This window comes from Cebidichthys violaceus, unplaced genomic scaffold (assembly GCF_023349555.1).
Source record: "Cebidichthys violaceus isolate CVI_PGR_0920_01 unplaced genomic scaffold, fCebVio1.0.p SCAF_5, whole genome shotgun sequence".
NCBI lineage: Eukaryota > Metazoa > Chordata > Actinopteri > Perciformes > Stichaeidae > Cebidichthys > Cebidichthys violaceus.
Window position 1 is genome coordinate 2,812,907 of NW_027176705.1, and position 14,436 is coordinate 2,827,342.

A 14,436-nucleotide genomic window follows, 5' to 3' on the forward strand; every position below is an offset into this window, starting at 1 on the left:
AAACCAATGGGTGATGTCACAATGACTACGTCCACTTCTTATATACAATCTAGGGTTACATTACTTGTGTCTCATTGCCCTTTATGCCTCCTGGCCTGGGCGAGTCGCTTGATGGTGCCCCATGAGTGGTTTAGACTCTGCATCTCCTTCTCCACAGTTCTTCTCCATGTGTTTCTTGGTCGCCCTCTTTTTCTTTTCCCTTCTGGTGTCCAATGTAAGACCGTTCTTGTAAAATCAGCAGGGTCTTTTCTCAACGCATGTCTTATCCATCTCCATCTTCTTCTCATTAGGATGGACTCCATGCATTCTTGTCATATAGTTCTTCATTTGAAATGGTGTTTGGCCAGTAAATGTGCAGTATTCGTCTTAAACTCTTGGTGTGGAAGGTTGATAGTCTGTTGATGTCTTCTTGTGTCATTCTCCAGCATTCAGAACCATAAACATACACTACCCGTGTACTCAAGGGAAAAAAAAGTCAAATGTAGATGTATTCATTGTGATGCATTAGAGGTCTAGAGTACACTCAGTTCAGCTTCTTTGAGTGGCAAAATATCCAAGCTGTCACACAAACTGTGCCATTAGCACAAAGCTTGAGCTAGAAACAAGTATATGAGCTCTCTTTAAATCTGATTTCTGCCTTGCCGAGGAGGGACCGATGGAGGGAACATTTCGGACAACATTTTAGACAACATGGCCCCAGCTCGCTCAAGGTCCATGTTGTCTAAAATGTTGATTAGTTTTGGCATGTGTAAAGATAGATTGCCTGCCATCTTTTCATTATTTCTCTGGAAGCCCCCTGGAGAGAGGGCATGGAGATGGACTTGAGCAGGCAGGGCGTAATTAAACTTCCACAGGCAGGTCATGTGCTGTTAAACGCTTTGCCACCATTTCTCATTACTTAGCAGTGTAGACTAAATGATACGCTGTCACTGGGCAAATTAATTGGTATTTGGTGAGGGCAGTATGGCAGCATTGTCTCCTACATGTGTCATAGGCTCTGTGGGACCATGCGAGGGTGATACATTATCTGACCCTGATTAAGAGCATAACAAGAGTTAAGTACATAACAGCACTGGGTTATTGCACAAGTCGTAAGCATTCATACAGTATGTCATTTCACAGATTTCTGACCCCTTTGACCGTTGAATGCATATTTCCTATTTTGTAATCCAGTAAGTCCAGTTTTCTTAATTTGGGTTTGCCCTACATTAAAGAGACAGCTCATGATGTGAATTAAGGGAAACGTCCTGCATAAACCATGAAGCAGAATTTTAAGTGAGGTGACAAGCACTCCACAACATACCACTTCTTCCTCACGATGAGCTAATAACAGAGCCAGGACAGAATTTTCCAAATGCCTTACAAATACAAATTCAAACCCAAGCCAACCTCTCAAGGTACCAAAGGAGAGCATTATTAATATTAAAACCGAGAAAGATGTGTGTGTGTGTGACATTTGAGTTTGTGATTCTGGTGCAGCGCCAGGTCGTCTTACCTCCAAAGTAGCAGCCATCTGACAGCTTGGTCTCTTTATTGCCTTTGGTTAGTACGCCGACAACCCCGTGCTGTATGAAGTACATTTTTTTGCCGATAGTACCCTCCCTGATGATATAATCCCCAGGTTGGAACACCTCAAACCTCAGCTTGGTGAGCATGGAGGTGACAAAGTTGGGGTCTGCGTTGGCAAACAGAGGCATGGACGCCACCAGCTTCCGACAGTTAAAGTTGACGATTTCCTGTGTAGGCACAAAGAGAAAGCAGTTAGCAAGAACAGCAGAAAAGAGCTGGTGCTTTACAAAGGGCATTGGCCTGTCACAACAAGAGAGATATTAGGGTAACAACACAAAAATGTCAGCTGTGCCAACATTTTTTTTTCTTTTTCTGAGCTCCTCTCAGTCTTACTCTTGTTGGGATTTGGCCACAAGAAAAAAAAAGCTGAACTAAACGAAGGGGAATGTTAAGCAGTACACAAGCTTTTGAATGCAGCACATGTGTAGAAGATCCCCAGACAGGATCTCTCATCCCACCTCTCGCAGCGGCTCGTTCAGCTCTCCCAGGATGCTGTCCTCATCGAACATCTTGCCCTGGTAACGATGCTCGTAGTAGTCGTGGATTCTCTGCCTCATATCTGCTGGCAGCTTGTGGAAGGACATGTACTGCTCCACCTGTTTGTACTGCAGGGACACCAAGACACACAACAATTAGGTTACTCAAAAGGCCATAGTGCTGTAGCACAGATGCACAGCCACAGGGAACAGCTGGCACTGAGGTCCAACACACAAGGAAATGGAGACGGATACATACAGGCCATCGGGGCTCTTGCAAGTTGCGTTCAACAAGACAGTGACTTTCCAGTCTTTGATCATGCCTCTTACAGTCTCTCTCAAAAGACAGAAAGCAATACCTACATATTTGCTGTAAGCACATTGAATATCATTTTAACTATCGTACTGTTTCTCTTAAGATGTTGGAGAATTTGGAGAGGTGTGATCATTGTCGACTGTTAAGTCATGCTGGCAATTTACTGGAGCTAGTACAGCATTCACTATTGTGGCTAATCTGGGTCCGGATTGCCATCTCAAAGTTAGGTAAATGTGTCACTTCAATATTCAGTTGGAGTTGTCATTTCCAACATTATTTTAACATTCATTCACGGAACTCAAATAATTTGCATCCACATATAGTATCTAATAATAAATAAATTGTGTAAGTGGTTGAATTCCATAGTGTCTTGAATTTGGCATGTATTGGGAAATTAAAGTACAAAATAGAAAATGGGAGAAAAAATGAAAAGTATGAAGTGATTACATATCCATATAATGCATTTAAACTAGGGAAAGAAGAGGAAAACAGCAGAGAATACAAGGCACTGTAGATTAAAAAAAGGTACATTAGGACAACGCGCTAGAGACATTGATGGTGTTTGTCTGTGTGTGAATCCAGGTACTTATGTACGTGTGTGTGTGTGTAGTTAGATGTTTCTGTGTGTATATGCATGTGATATGTTTAAAATCACACATTGCAACTAAATAATACTAAGAAAAATAGAAATATGTTTATATTAATATTTATATTATGTTAAAAAGCATACAAATGTAGAAAATTACTATAGGTTCTGTAGGTGTTATACATGTGTTGCAATTAGTAACAAACAAAGCCCTAAGGCTCCTCAAAGACCACATATACCAAAACAATTAACAGTGTATTCACTGTATGACATACAGAGAAGAATGTATGTGTCTCCACCCTCCAGTCTTCATGTTCGTAGTTCAAAATGAAAGTATTAAAATGTGTTAGACAGCCTTTCATTATTTTACAGTATAGGAAGCAGCGATGCAGATCAAAGTAGACTGAGAGCACCTTAGGAATAATACCAGGTAGAACCCTTGACCCTCAGTGACAGAGAAGAGAGAGAAAAAGAACTTAACCATTCATAGGGCAATGCTGGAGGTGCTCTTTGATCACCATTTCCACAGTGCCAGTAGCCTTACCACTCAACGACATGGCTGATCTCAGATGTCTCCTTCTTTGTTATTCCACTCTACTACCCTAGTCACCACTTTTCTTGTAGGAGATCATCAAAAGGCCATTCTTTTGGAAATATAGCACAGTAAATGAGGGCAGCTGTCTCATGCAAGTCAGATTGTTTTTTGTGATAGCAGAAAAGCTGTCAGGGTTCCTGAAAATCAAGAGATGTGATTAGAGTTCGGAAAGAAACATATAAGAGGGTTAGATTCCACGCTTTGGAATGAGTCTGATCAGAGGCCAACAACCGACCGACACCCTGCTGTGTTTTTAACACAATTATTCTCTATTGTCACCCCTATTTTTGCCAAATTTTGATAGATTTCAATTGTGTTTGACCTGTGCCTTTTGAGCCCCTCACAGACAAAGAAAACAGTCTGGAGTTAGTCTGTGCGTATAGATGACACAGCTCCCTCATTGGTGACCAGTTTACTATAACGTGTTTTAATGCCCCAGCTTGTTATGATTTGTAATGCCTTATACAAAGATAATCATAAACACTAAGTTATACATATACCTGCAAGTGCAAGGGAATATTATGTGTATATGAAAACACATGCACACACAGCCTATAACAAGAAATGCTGCAGATAAAGCAGATTAGTTGAACCATCATATTATATGTCCAACATAAAAAAATTACTCATCTGATATTACTAAAATATCCATTCACCTCGTCAAGTGAAAGATTTGACAATTTGTATGTGCCGATGCCGTGTAAAGTCAAATACTTGCAGAGGCAATAATAAGATGTGGAAATGAACTTTTACATATCCTGTCTCATGTACGTATGTGGAGAGATGGATGGGGGTAAGGGTTTGAGGTTTTATCCACACAATCCCTTTGGCATAAAATTGAGCATTTACTGATCTGATGATGAAATAGAATCATCGCACAGAGAAGAACTTTCACTCCCTGACTCCAAGAGACAGACAGCTCTAGAAAACAATCACAGACTCCAGTCCTATTGGCTGCAGAGTAGTGCAGCGAAGATGGCTCGTCTGTGTGGGACGCCAGGGTGAAGATGACAGGTGTAACCCACATTCTGCATCTTGTCTAATGTCTTAATGTCTCTTGCATTAGACATGCCACAGCATGGCGCTCTGTTTCAAAGGCGTGGATTATCATCTCCTTCAGAACGTCTTTCCTTTTTTTACATTCATGAAAAAAACAAAAAAAACATTTATCCTCAGCTTTGCAGCATTTTACAATTTGATTCTCCCAGCATGAAAGGGCATTAGGCAAGTGAACAAATGCAAGATAATGTCTTTTTTTCTTTTATATTGCGATGAGTACAACTGCACTACATACAATGGCTCAGTCAAAGGTATTTTATATTTACTTATCACTGCTGAGTCTGAGAAGAGGAGCTGACAGGGATGTAAAGACACCGACCGTGGTGGGACGGCGCTCTCCTGATGCTGCTATGGGCTGATAACACCCCCTGTGATAGAAAAATATCTTATTTCTGCACAGCTGCCATCACACTGTCACCAGGAAGACCCCTGCTCCCCTGCTTGGCTAAATCAAATCATAGTCAGCATTATGGAGGTAACCATTCCAGCATCAGCCACCCTTCCTGCACTATGAAAAACAAGGGGTTCAGGCTGATTAATAGCTGATGAGATCCACAGGATTGATTCTCTCTTTCTTTCTGTCTTGCTTTAGTTTGACATTTGAGATTATACGCTAAATGGTTAGATTAAAAGATACATACCCCTTTCATATCTGTATAGTATCCACGAGCAGACCGTTAGATTACCAAAGGGGGAAACAGCTAGTCTGGCTTTGTCCAAACTAACTAAAATTTGCTTACAAGCAACTCCAAAACTCAGTCAACAGAGAATCCACTTGCCGGGCAATAAGGGCAACCTCACGTGATAACAAGACTGGAAGGCAGGAAAAAGTTACAATGGTGGGGGTTGAGCCTATTAGCTTCCAGTCTTGGCAATATTACGGAAGAAGCATACTCGGCCCACTGAGCTATACAGAATTGCATCTTCATGCTATTTCATTTCACAAATCCTTTCTCTCCCTTTCTTAGTTTTGATCTCTCTCCACTTGGCCATTCTTCGGTTTCCCATTCATTTTCTCTTTCTTTCTGTCCCTCAACTCCTATATCATGCTATTTATTTTTCCCCCTATTCCCTTTTCTCGCATGCAGCTCTCCAAACAGATGCAAATGTTTCCAAAATAAATATGAATAATTAATTTCCCAATAGAGATGTCAGCCACTTAATTATACTTTCTAAACATTTATTTTTCTCCACTGTTCTGTCTCCTACTCTATAACCTTGTGTTGCATGGTCAAAAAGGTATGGGTCATACAATAAGGCTAACTGAAGTCTTTGATATTTGAACCCACAAATGTATGCAGAAAAAAAGGGCAACAGAAAAAAAATACTAAACCACTTTATAGCGAATGCTCCACCTGCTTTGTATGTGTAGGACAGCTTAGTCGTGCGCATGGGAATGTGCATGAGAAGCCATTTATTGTAGTAAGGATCAAGCTAATAGGAGACAGGTGGTTTCATAAAATGACAGCCACCACCTGTACATATCACATCACTGACTGAAATGTCTAAACTATTGGGTGCATTGCCATTACATTTCATACAGAGATTCAAGGTGCCCAGAAGATGAAGCCTAATAACTCGGGTGATCGCCTGACTTTTCCTGTAAAATGAGGTTCACATTTACCGTTTTTGGTGTCAATGTCTTCCTAACTATTAGATTGATTGCAATGAAAAGGTTGGGACCAATCCTGATACTGAACCTAATTTTGTGTTCAGCGCTAAGTAGCAAATGTTAGCATGTAAATAAGAGAACTAAGAGAACATGATAAATACTATACCTGCTTAACATCAGCATGTTAGCACTGACATTGTGAACATAGCAATTAGATTAAATCACCTCTGTGCCTAAGTATAGCCTCACAGAGCTGCTACAGTAGTATGGCTGTCGACTCTTTATTTCATTGTATAAAGTCTGCAATAAAAGCTTCTTCATTATGGCAAAAATGCACTATATGCTCTTCTAGAGGCCTCAGAGCACATCTTGATTTTCACCTGAAGATCACTAGAAAAAGCACGCGTGGGAATGGCCAGCCACATACCCAACATCAGCAATCCATATGTAGGCTAACCAAGACTGCCAAGACATAGGCAAGGAAGTAAGTATGTACCATGTATTGATTATTTTGTGCTGTATTGTTTTGTGATGTAATTAGGCCAAAGTTAGTTAAGAGGGTGTTGCATCCTAGACTAGTTAAGCAAGGATATTCCCTTGCTCTTCACAAACACCATGTTGCTACTGCATATCTAATGAAATGCTTTACGTCTGTTGAAATGACAACCTTGACATGAATACTGCAGATGCTGCAGAAAGCAATCATTTACCATCATATTAAATATAGAGAATACTGACATTGGCTGCACTTTTGAATTGGTTTTGGTTATACAATATATATTACTTCTAGGGCATGTCAACAGTCCTGGACTCAGCAGTGAAAGTTGTGTGGCAGACAGGGAGGAAAAGGGAATGTAACAGGGTTTAGATTAATGTCATCAGTCAGGTCCAGACTAATGAGAACGTCTCTCACTGTAAGGCAGAATCAGACTTAAGCTCCTCAACATGTTGACAGCTGTATCCTTGGGCTGATTGTATGGGTAAAGTATGACTTAACCTCTACAAGGCCACAGAAAGTTATTGCTATTGTTGGATGAAATACATCCTCTTCTAAACTGGGGTTTTAAAGGCCTTTGAAAATAATCAACACAGACATGAGTGAGTAAATTAGCTTGAATAAGGAAACACTGGCATTGCATGTTTTACTAGTTCCCTGCCAGCATTAATACATTCCTACCACTCTTGGAAAGAAAGGTACAAATATATAAGTGCAAATATAGTCCCCCTCTGATGACTATTTACTGTATTTCCAAAGGTCTTGATTGGGGGATTGAAGTGGGGGAACAAAAGATCTCTAGAGCCTCTTCACCCACAAATAATCAGCTTTGGGCCTCTTATTAACTATTCCCCAAAGAGCTGTGTTTAATTGCCATGTGTTAATTAGAGACTTAAAGGGGAGGGGCTGCAGCACCCCATTGCCATTTCCTTTTAAAGCCATTTGGGACTGGCATGCCACAACATGCAGCTCATAGTCCCTCCTGGGCATCCCTGATTTCATCTCTAACTACCAACAACAAACAGAACATTACTCAGTTATCCCACGCTTAATATTATTAATAATATACTATTAAAAACATAAGAGGAGAAATGCTCAAAAGGATCAGAGGGTTTGTCAAAGTAAGACAAAATGAATCACAAGTCACCTACAAATGAATGAGATTATCTCTTTTGTTTGGTGTCTCTATCCCCATCTCTCTATGCATTTCCACTGTAGAGGGCCGTAGTGACAGATAAGCAGCGGCTTACAGAGAGCTGGAGTGGCAGGCATATCCTGTATGCACAGTCACATGCGCAGCCATCTTGTGCCCCCAATCTGGAGAGATGTAATTCTCTTTGTGTGATAATGGCTCTAAACATGTCTGAGACAAGAGGGAGGAATCCTTGGGGGAATTTGGCAGATGCTTCACCCATTCTAGCTCGCTATGTTTTAAACTAACTGCTTGCTGGTAGGGATGAGAGACCCTAATAGTTTATTGAATAATACTATTACTGGGGTATTATAATGCTACAGGAGTCTGAACTACTATAACATGCTAAAAACTAAAGTATTGTACTATTGTGTATTACAGTGTAATTCTAAAAAAAAAACTAAAATATATTAAATGCTTAAACAATTTGAAAAATAACCACTTAGTCAATTTTACATATTTATATAACAACACATGCTTATTTTTTGGATGACATATTTGCTGCTTTATTTGTTTATTGTCATTGAACTCAACGTAACTAGCAAAGAGTACAGACTTTAAAGAACAATACTACAGCGTGTACTTTAAAATGTAACTAAAATACTATGGCTAGAGCACTCAGCACCTCTAGCACATGGGAGTCACTGAGTAGAAAAAGGAGAGCTTCGGAAAATCTAATACCATGTCCAGCTTCAGTCTGTCTCTATTCCATTCACATCTGATATGGCCCCAACCTAACCCATGCAGTCAGATACATCTGCAACAAATTGAGTTGCAAACAGGTGGAAAATGCACCTACTTCAATATTCTGCACCAACAGTCCTGTGTTTATACACAGCAAAAGACGGGCATAGTGAAGATGAATCTAATAAAGCAATTTCTCATCTCAGTGTGAGCCACATTTCAAACCCTAGTATTTAGTGTGATTGTTGGAATCTCTACTTTGTGTAACAGTGAACAGGCTGCCTGATTCCTATTTAAGAGCTCATTTAAGTCTGCTTGCTAGCTTCTCACAGCCTGGGCATTTATCACATGGTGCCACATTGTAATATAATTCTATTCAGAAAAGATTATACCCAGGCTTTCTGATGATAATTTCCACCATCTTCGAGGGCAGAGCTTCTTTTTTTCTCCCTACTTCCCTATTTCCCATCTGTACTCTTCTGAGATTCCTTAATAGACTGATTTTCTTCATAAAATTCCCTTAGAAGGGGGGTTATATTTAAATGTAACCGTTACTTGGACATTACCTCTGCATGCCAACTTCACGGCTGACACACATCTGAGTGTGCGAGAGCTCCATATTCTACTTTTTGCAGCTCATTTACAGTGTATAAATACAGAGCCGGTGTGAAATCAAACCAGTGTGAGGCATTTTAATGTGACAATGGGTGGTGCTGCACGGCTCAACGTTGATCTGCTTTATGAGTTATTTTACTAACTAAACAGAAATCAGTATCTACCATACCACTGTGAAAGTAATTTGCACTGTTGCCCATGCAGGCTGTTAACTGTTTGCTGGCACAGGTCAAATGCCATTCATAAGGCAACTGTAATACAGCTCCATGGTAGCTAATGTTCATGTTTATCAATTGTGCCAACCACTTTTGAAGTTTGTAATTACTGTGTAATAAGCACAACTATCAAAACACATGCCAGTGATTTATGGGGCTGCATAGCGTCTACATTGCAGATAAGTCACAATTCATGCTACTTCACAAAGTGTATGCAAATTATGCAGTTTTGTAATGTTGCTGACAGCGCCTTTGGAATATCAACATGGGCATATTTGGCTTCCCAACACAAAAACTCCAAACTGCAAACTACAGAGATCCATCTCAGCTTGCCAATGGAAAAGAGACCAGCATTAACTAATGAGTCAAAGTGTCTAATTCCTCATATTTCACGGTCTGTAATCTGCCACATCAGCTATACATGTGTTGAGTCAGCAAGCCAAAAAAAGTACTGAAAATGTCTGAACACTACGATGTTGTTCAGAAACAATCAAAGGCAGTGGGACCAAGATGAAAAATAAATTTTATGGCAGAGCTTTAGTTTAACATGCTTTTGAGATTTGAAAGTTTTTTCCTCTTAATTTTCATGACAAACAAAAACAATCACTTTGTGCAAACCCGTTTCATATAATGTGTTGCAAATACATACTGCTTTTGATGAGAATTAAAGCCTCTCAGTGTCCTTGTACTGTACCCACTCTGAGACTGAGTTTGTGAGTTCGATAACAGTCATAATAATGCCCTGACAAGAGAACACAGATTAATATAAACATATATATATATATATATATATATATATATATATATATATATATATATATATATATATATATCATTATTTAAAGTATCCACCATACATTATGGAAATATCTAAAGATTTTTTTTCTTTGAAGAGTGTCTCTATTTGGTATTTCAAAGCAGATTCATGTTTTTTTGTTATGCAGAGTGCCTTGATACATCATTCATTTCACCCAATATGTGGCATTCTTTTTAAAGTTGTATACCTGGTATTTGCTGCTGTGGATTTGTATCACTGTTTGTTATCATCATGTGTCTTATTGTATTGTCATGGTAATCATACTACCATTCAGATATTGTGTATGGTTTTTGAATGGTCTAATAACAGTAGGCCAACCTGCAAAGTACAAATGCCATCACATCTTAGGCTGCTTTAAGAGATGACCATTTGCTTAAAGAGATGGCTATTTGAGATGTTACAAAGCGCCTCTGCATCTCAGTTTAACTAATGAGACAGCGTAAAATCACAGGTGTGTATAATAACTTTGTGCATGATGGCTGCTGTGTTGTTGGTGTCTGGCAGATTTATCTCCGAGTGAAGAGGAACAGCTGCTCCTGTCATGGCCGTCCAATGAAAATAGCCACCTGCCTTCTTAAAACGCCAGGGATTGACCAATGGATTGTCCACTTCTTGAGTGCACGGATTATGGTATTAGTCTGACACGAAAAGCAGAGTGAAATCTCCGAGAAGCAGATCCCATTGTCACACAACCGATGCAAGGGCCAACGACAAAAAGGTTTATGTCTTTGAAGGAACTAACCCTGATAAGCAGGGAGGAGGAGGGGCATTAGTACAGTATAGTAGAAAAGACTACTATCCGGGCTTCCACAGCCAGATGCTCACGTAGTGAGAGTGCACCCAGAGAGCGCCTTATCACTGAGGCATGTGGAAAGATAAAGGAGAGAATTTTCACTCTTAAAAATTAATTGCAGTCTGTAGTAATAACCTTTCTGCAGGCAGGCACCGTGGGAAGCTGTGCGAGCACAGTGGAGCCTTTTTAGCTCACTGGGGGATTCTTGAGGCGCCTTAGGGGGTGATCCCAGAAACGGCTGCAAATGGCTTTGGTACCACATGCTGACTAGTGCTGAGACAGGCCAGCTGTTCAGTCTACTTGGCAGCAAGGCATCTCTAAAGCAGAGCAGCAGACGCGTGGAGAGTGCTGAGCGGGGAGATGGTTTGCTCCCCTTTCATTAAACAGCTACTCAGATCAGCCGGATTAGTCATGTACCTAGTCACGTGTTTTACTTTTTGGATTTTTCACCTTTTTAGCTGGTTAGAATCTGGTTGAAAACTAATTTCTTTGTTACTCACCCCAAGATTAGTGAGGTGTTAATTTATCCTGTACCCTTTTTCTACTTTTGAAGATGTAGTAACACACAACTATCATGTCAGCTAATCTTTTTCTCTGCCCTCTTTCACTCACACTCTCCCTCTTTCATTTGGGTGGGGTCTCTGGAGCCTCTGCCTCCATTCCGTGGAAGTCGTCCTCTCTGGTCTTCTCATCGCCACAGACAGTATAGGCAGCTCAGCTCATTATCGCCCACGCTGCGCAAACAGAGGGCACGGCACTGTGGAACACGGCTTGGCCTTCACAGACAGGGGTTTTCCTTTCCCTGAACTGGGGAGGGTGGGGTTCTGGTCACTAAGAACCACTGCAAAAACCCGTCCAGCCGTAGATAAAAAGTTTGGTTGCAGGAGCAGAGGTGTGGACACCTTGCTCAGTATGCCCTAATATCTAGCATTAGTGCTTTCTGTGTTTGTTGCTGATCTAAGAAGTCCATGTATTTCGAAATTAAGTGTTCCTTCTGTGAAAGTGAGAGATGTCAACTGAGACAAAAACACTGTACTGCGTGAGGTGAAAGGCAATAAAGCTAAAATCCTTTACACCGTATTGCTGCAATTTGCTTCAAAACTAATTATCTTCCTCACAGTCAAAACTCAGTCAAATCTAAACATGATACACATATTTTTATATGAAGTGCACCTTCCCAGAACACACCATGGGAATCATCCCTATTTTTTATTGTAAATATAGGCTAAACAAATATAGGCTGGAAAAAGATTGGAGCTGTATAGCTCACAGCTAAATGACCTTCTATATGTCAACGTTATACTTCTTCTTTACTTCTCTAAAAGCATTATAGGATGTGTACATTTTTATGTTGTTTTTATCCAAAAAAATGTTGACCTAGGAGTAGACACGGTAGTTGTCTCATTTTGTCTATGAGGGGTCTCCACAATGTCCGACTCTGAAAACCCCTGCTTCAGCGGACTGATGATGTTTGTTTTTCCCATTTTGGAAAAGTGAGAATGGAACACCTAGATGTCTGTGTGGTTGCACAAACACCAAGGAAAATCAATATGGGGGTGAACTGCTGCATTGAAAGACAAAATGAAACAAAGCTTTAAGACATGTACGATCCAACATCCTGCCTTACCACCACTGTCCTCTCTTCAAAATAAATCAAGGCAACACAGCTGTAAGCAACACGTCATCTTGACTCACCTTCTCCTGGTACTGCCGTCGAGATGAGTCCAGGGATTGGATTAGCGCCGTGGCGTGGCCCACAAACATGGCGTAGCAGGTAGCACCCACAATCATGCTGAGGATGGTCAGCCACACGTCTGTCATGCCCACCGGGGGATACATGCCATACCCAATACACAGCATGTGGCTCATAGCTTTGAAAAGTGCGTAGGAGTACTGCTGTCCCCACGTGTCATTCTGGATGAAACAGAGGAGATGAGGTGAGATTAGGGTGAGAACACTTTATCTTTTCATCTTGCTCTCTCTCTCTCTCTCTCTCTCTCTCTCTCTCTCTCTCTCTCTCTCTCAATGGTGTTGATGGCACATTAAAGGTCAATGAGCACCCTGACAGCTCACACACATACACGCACACATTCAATTACTTAAGACAAAACTAATGGCAGACGTCCACTTCAGACTTCCTTGGTTCAATACAGAGCAGCTGGCAGGGTAAAACATATTTTTCAATCTGCAAACATTTAGAGCAAGCCACAGACATTTGGGCAAAAGCCTGAAACAGAGCCCCGAGAATGGAGGGATGAAGCGTGAGACACTAGAGGTTTGCATGACAGAAAGTAGGTCAGCTATTTAAAAAAAAATGTGATTTCTCTTTGAGTTTTTTCATTTGTAGATAAATTGCCCCTTTTCCTTTAGATCCCGGTAGTAGTTTATGGCAAATCAATATCAACTCTCTCCTGGGGGTGACATGTCCAAATTGCTTTCAAACTCATTTCCACAGCGGAAAAGCTGAGAGAGATAGCAATTGTATTCGTGCCCTACTGAAAAGGTAAGGAACGATGACCCAACAAGATAATGGGACAGCTACTGTAAAAGAAGACAAAAAATGTCTCCTAATGATTCTAATCAAAGCCAACCCAACCGTGACTGAATCAATACAAACTCTTTGTCTAGCAGGTAATGTGAGCCAAACATGAGGAGCTTTCCATCAGAGAGGTGCCTGCCCTCGAGGCTTGAATTAATTCAGAAAGATATATTTGTTATTCCGTCACATTGAGAGCTATTCTTCTGCGTAATACAAATAATTAGACAGTGTTTACTGTGGGAAACAAAACAATCTCCATTTTGATGTTAATGAGAGGCTACATCCCTCACATGGGATTTTAAACCGAGTACATTATGAGTGTCTCATATATCAGGGCCTCTGCACTCCTAGATGCAAAGGGTGGTTTGTGGCTGTAGAAATCGGAGGAGGCAGCCAGTGCAACCTCTTTGGAAGTTTTGGAAACATGTCTTTGAGCTGTAACAACATGAGGAGCAGAAAATGCCTTGATGTAATTTAGTCAGAACTGCATGAAATCACTTGAGTCCATATTCCAGAGTTGCTGAGATGAAGGTATAAACATTTAAGAAATGAAAGACTACATTATCACGTTTTAATGGGAGTAAGTAAAGTAAGTAAGAGTAAGAGTAATGGAAATATTTGTATGAAAATGTAAACATATAAAAGGAAAAACAGCAAATTATCATATTGCTTTGCAAGATTTCTTTGTTGTGGTTTTATTCATTTCTGCACCTGCAATGTGTTTACGGTTCAAATATGTTTTTGAGAGTTATACCAACAGATACAGCGATCATATCCAAGTTTTCACTGCTGCAGAAAAAGATTTAATGATGAACCATAGTTTACATTACGCTGCCTGACAGCTCAGCCTTATGCAATTTGATATAATCCTC

At 40.4% G+C, this 14,436-nt stretch overlaps 1 protein-coding gene across 1 annotated transcript in view; it reads right to left on the minus strand.

The window, feature by feature from the left end:
• Positions 1–14,436, minus strand: part of LOC137887546 (potassium/sodium hyperpolarization-activated cyclic nucleotide-gated channel 2-like) — a 61,915-nt gene that overhangs the window by 12,095 nt on the left and 35,384 nt on the right. The window contains exons 4-6 of the mRNA XM_068730627.1: positions 12,721–12,939; positions 2,028–2,174; positions 1,496–1,736 (exon numbers count right to left, since the gene is read on the minus strand). Of these exons, the coding sequence (XP_068586728.1) occupies positions 1,496–1,736; positions 2,028–2,174; positions 12,721–12,939 (607 nt within the window). The remainder of the gene's footprint in view (positions 1–1,495; positions 1,737–2,027; positions 2,175–12,720; positions 12,940–14,436) is intronic.